The sequence below is a fragment of the Oncorhynchus keta genome, chromosome 7, assembly GCF_023373465.1.
Source record: "Oncorhynchus keta strain PuntledgeMale-10-30-2019 chromosome 7, Oket_V2, whole genome shotgun sequence".
Classification (NCBI taxonomy): domain Eukaryota; kingdom Metazoa; phylum Chordata; class Actinopteri; order Salmoniformes; family Salmonidae; genus Oncorhynchus; species Oncorhynchus keta.
In genome coordinates this window covers 48,620,593-48,626,242 of record NC_068427.1, presented here as the reverse complement: position 1 = coordinate 48,626,242, position 5,650 = coordinate 48,620,593, and the positions used below count along the sequence as shown (strand labels likewise).

General features: G+C 44.3%; 1 protein-coding gene across 1 annotated transcript; it reads left to right on the top strand.

The window, feature by feature from the left end:
• The first annotated feature begins 370 nt into the window (after positions 1-370).
• On the top strand, positions 371-1,108 carry LOC127931036 (uncharacterized). Its single transcript, XM_052521816.1, has one exon. The coding sequence runs from the start codon at positions 371-373 to the stop codon at positions 1,106-1,108; it is 738 nt and encodes a 245-aa protein (XP_052377776.1).
• Positions 1,109-5,650: the final 4,542 nt, after the last annotated feature.

Genomic DNA, 5,650 nt, shown 5'->3' with positions numbered 1-5,650 from the left:
TGATGTTGGATTTATAACAGGAGCCTCAATGCTGGCTCAAGGCCACCCAAGGAAGGGTACAGAAGATGGAAGGGACGAGTCCACCAGCCAAGGTGTAATGTTCAATCAAACAGGACAGCTGCTGCCCCTGTAGCTGGTAATTATTCAGTAATAGACTTAGAATATATTACTAAATGGTATACAGATTAACAGGCTTGAAACGTTTTTAACTATGTGGTTCTATTGAAATATAATTTGTCTTTGATTCTTATTTTTTTGTTTTTGCATTCGGTGGTGTATTTAAGTACCAGAGCATAAAATAAATATATAATGTCATAAATCCTCAAAGTTTACACCGTAGCCCATTGAATAATATAATTTGATACGCGTGATGGTATGTTTACCCATGCTTACACATATGGGCTATGAAATCTCCAGTGTTCAACTGTCTACTGCAGAGGACTATGAAATCTCCAGTGTTCAACCTTCTACTGCAGAGGACTATGAAATCTCCAGTGTTCAACCGTCTACTGCAGAGGACTATGAAATCTCCAGTGTTCAACCTTCTACTGCAGAGGACTATGAAATCTCCAGTGTTCAACCTTCTACTGCAGAGGACTATGACATCTCCAGTGTTCAACCGTCTACTGCAGAGGACTATGAAATCTCCAGTGTTCAACCTTCTACTGCAGAGGACTATGAAATCTCCACTGTTCAACCGTCTACTGCAGAGGACTATGAAATCTCCAGTGTTCAACCTTCTACTGCAGAGGACTATGAAATCTCCACTGTTCAACCGTCTACTGCAGAGGACTATGAAATCTCCACTGTTCAACCTTCTACTGCAGAGGACTATGAAATCTCCAGTGTTCAACCTTCTACTGCAGAGGACTATGAAATCTCCAGGGTTCAACCTTCTACTGCAGAGAACTATGAAATCTCCACTGTTCAACCTTCTACTGCAGAGGGCTATGAAATCTCCACTGTTCAACCTTCTACTGCAGAGGACTATGAAATCTCCACTGTTCAACCTTCTACTGCAGAGGACTATGAAATCTCCAGTGTTCAACCGTCTACTGCAGAGGGCTATGACATCTCCACTGTTCAACCTTCTACTGCAGAGGACTGAATCAGGGTCACACAGAGTGTTTCTTGGTCGTCTGAAAACAAATCTACTTTGAAACTAAAGTGTACACCTCACACACAAATTTATGGGATTAAATAACAGAAGACACTTGTACTATGTTAGATATGGAGTTGAAATGTATTACATTTTGAGTTTGCGTCCCAATTTTACACTTTATATAAATCACAGAAGACTGAAAAGTAGCAAAAACTGTTTGACATAGAAAAAAACCAACATATTAATTATTAAATTATTAATAACATACCACCCATGAGTTCAAAGATGGCGCTTTTGGTCACTGACTGCAGGAAAAGGGCTACTGACAACACCTTTAATAACATCTTCTACCCCCAAGCCATAAGACTGCTGAACAATTGATCAAATAGCTACCCAGACTATTTGCAATGTTCCCCTCCTCTTTTACGCTGCTGCTACTCTCTGTTTATTATCTATGTATAGTAACTCTAACACGACCTACATGTACATATTACCTCAATTACCTCGACTAACTGGTGCCCCGCACATTGACTCTGTACCGTTACCCCCTGTATATAGCCTCCACATTGACTCTGTACCGGTACCCCCTGTATATAGCCTCCACATTGACTCTGTACCGGTACCCCCTGTATATAGCCTCCACATTGACTCTGTGCCGGTACCCCCTGTATATAGCCTCCACATTGACTCTGTACTGGTACCCCCTGTATATAGCCTCCACATTGACTCTGTGCCGGTACCCCCTGTATATAGCCTCCACATTGACTCTGTACTGGTACCCCCTGTATATAGCCTCCACATTGACTCTGTGCCGGTACCCCCTGTATATAGCCTCCACATTGACTCTGTACCGGTACCCCCTGTATATAGCCTCCACATTGACTCTGTACCTGTACCCCCTGTATATAGTCTCCACATTGACTCTGTACCGGTAACCCCTGTATATATCCTCCACATTGACTCTGTACCAGTACCCCCTGTATATAGCCTCCACATTGACTCTGTACCAGTACCCCCTGTATATAGCCTCCACATTGACTCTGTACCAGTAACCCCTGTATATATCCTCCACATTGACTCTGTACCAGTACCCCCTGTATATATCCTCCACATTGACTCTGTACCGGTACCCACTGTATATAGCCTCCACATTGAATCTGTACCGGTACCCCCTGTATATAGCCTCCACATTGACTCTGTACCGTAACACCCTGTATATAGCCTTCACATTGACTCTGTACCGGTAATCCCTATATATAGCCTCCACATTGACTCTGTATCGGTACCCCCTGTATATAGCCTCCACATTGACTCTGTATCGGTACCGCCTGTATATAGCCTCCACATTGACTCTGTAATTGTATTCCCTGTATATAGCCTCCACATTGACTCTGTACTGGTACCCCCTGTATATAGCCTTCACATTGACTTTGTACCGGTACCCCCTGTATATAGCCTCCACATTGACTCTGTACCGGTATCCCCTGTATATAGCCTCCACATTGACTCTGTACCAGTACCCCTGTATATAGCCTCCACATTGACTCTGTACCGGTACCCCCTGTATATAGCCTCCACATTGAATCTGTACCGTACCCCTGTATATAGCCTCCACATTGACTCTGTACCGTAACACCCTGTATATAGCCTCCACATTGACTCTGTACCAGTACCCCTGTATATAGCCTCCACATTGACTCTGTACCAGTACCCCTGTATATAGCCCCACATTGACTCTGTACCAGTACCCCTGTATATAGCCTCCACATTGACTCTGTACCAGTAGCCCCTGTATATAGCCTCCACATTGACTCTGTACCAGTACCCCTGTATATAGCCTCCACATTGACTCTGTACCAGTACCCCTGTATATAGCCTCCACATTGACTCTGTACTGGTACCCCTGTATATAGCCTCCACATTGACTCTGTGCCGGTACCCCTGTATATAGCCTCCACATTGACTCTGTACCGGTCCCTGTATATAGCCTCCACATTGACTCTGTACCTGTACCCCTGTATATAGTCTCCACATTGACTCTGTACCGGTAACCCCTGTATATATCCTCCACATTGACTCTGTACCAGTACCCCTGTATATAGCCTCCACATTGACTCTGTACCAGTACCCCTGTATATAGCCTCCACATTGACTCTGTACCAGTAACCCCTGTATATATCCTCCACATTGACTCTGTACCAGTACCCCTGTATATATCCTCCACATTGACTCTGTACCGGTACCCCTGTATATAGCCTCCACATTGAATCTGTACCGGTACCCCTGTATATAGCCTCCACATTGACTCTGTACCGTAACACCCTGTATATAGCCTTCACATTGACTCTGTACCGGTAATCCCTATATATAGCCTCCACATTGACTCTGTATCGGTACCCCCTGTATATAGCCTCCACATTGACTCTGTATCGGTACCGCCTGTATATAGCCTCCACATTGACTCTGTAATTGTATTCCCTGTATATAGCCTCCACATTGACTCTGTACTGGTACCCCCTGTATATAGCCTTCACATTGACTTTGTACCGGTACCCCCTGTATATAGCCTCCACATTGACTCTGTACCGGTATCCCCTGTATATAGCCTCCACATTGACTCTGTAACAGTACCCCCTGTATATAGCCTCCACATTGACTCTGTACCGGTACCCCCTGTATATAGCCTCCACATTGAATCTGTACCGGTACCCCCTGTATATAGCCTCCACATTGACTCTGTACCGTAACACCCTGTATATAGCCTCCACATTGACTCTGTACCAGTACCCCTGTATATAGCCTCCACATTGACTCTGTACCAGTACCCCTGTATATAGCCTCCACATTGACTCTGTACCAGTACCCCTGTATATAGCCTCCACATTGACTCTGTACCAGTAGCCCCTGTATATAGCCTCCACATTGACTCTGTACCAGTACCCCCTGTATATAGCCTCCACATTGACTCTGTACCAGTACCCCCCCTCCACATTGACTCTGTACCAGTACCCCTGTATATAGCCTCCACATAGACTCTGTACCGGTACACCCTGTATATAGCCTCCACATTGACTCTGTACCGGTACAGCCTGTATATAGCCTCCACATTGACTCTGTACCAGTACCCCTGTATATATCCTCCACATTGACTCTGTACCAGTACCCCTGTAGCCTCCACATTGACTCTGTACCAGTATCCCCTGTATATAGCCTCCACATTGACTCTGTACCAGTACCCCTGTATATAGCCTCCACATTGACTCTGTACCAGTATCCCCTGTATATAGCCTCCACATTGACTCTGTACCAGTACCCCCTGTATATAGCCTCCACATTGACTCTGTACCAGTACCCCCTGTATATAGCCTCCACATTGACTCTGTACCGGTACCCCCTGTATATAGCCTCCACATTGACTCTGTACCAGTACCCCCTGTATATAGCCTCCACATTGACTCTGTACCAGTACCCCCTGTATATATCCTCGCTTCTGTTGTTTTACTGCTGCTCTTTAATTATTTGTTATTTGTTATTTTTTACTGAACACTTATTTTTCTTAAAACTGCATTGTTGGTAAAGGGCTTGTTAGTAAGCATTTCACTTTATGGTCTACACCTGTTGTATTCGGTGCATGTGACAAATATGCAAAACATTTTTGCAGTCCCCCCCCCCTCCCCTCTTGACAGCGGAGATTAAAAATTGACGTATTAGAGTTATTTTTTTCTGCAGTTTTTAACACGATATCTGAGTGAGAGTGATAATTTACCAAATTTAATAATCAAATTTTGTTTTTTTACTGACATGGCTAATGGAGTGACTTCTAGTGTCTGACATAACAAGATATAAAACTGCTGATTCACAACCAAATGTAAAAAAAAAATTAACCTTGGTGAATCTACTCTTCAAAAACTCAACAGCAAGTTGAGACCCCGATTGAGTTCCTAAAACTCAGTTGCCCATCCATTCCCTATATAGTTGACCAAATGAGGGTACCACATAGGGCATAGGGTGACATTTCAGACTGTCTGTCCATTAGGTCTGTGTTGAACTGATGTGGTACTTTATACCATGTAGGTGTTTTTCGAAGCAACTATTTTCAACAAATGGGCTTTACTATTAAAAAAAAACTTCCTAAAAGACGAATTCAAGGAAGAACGGAGTTGGGGCAGTCAACAAACAAAAGAAGTATTGAATTAATTGTCAAGATGAGCAGGTTAGAGGTAACTGACGATTCGATGTCAAGCGTACGTGTTCTTCAGACAGTTATATATTGTGTAACCTGCTAACACTGACAATTCATTTTGCACAACGCATTACCGTTGGGCTGTATCACAGCCTGGTACGGCAACTGCTCCGCCCACAACCATAAGGCTCTCCAGAGGGTGGTGCGGTCTGCACAACGTATCACCAGGGGCAAACTACCTGCCCTCCATGACACCTACAGCACCCGATGTCACAGGACGGCCATAAAGATCATCAAGGACAACAACCACCCGAGCCACTGCCTGTTCAACCCCGCTATCATCCAGAAGGCGAGGTCAGTACAGG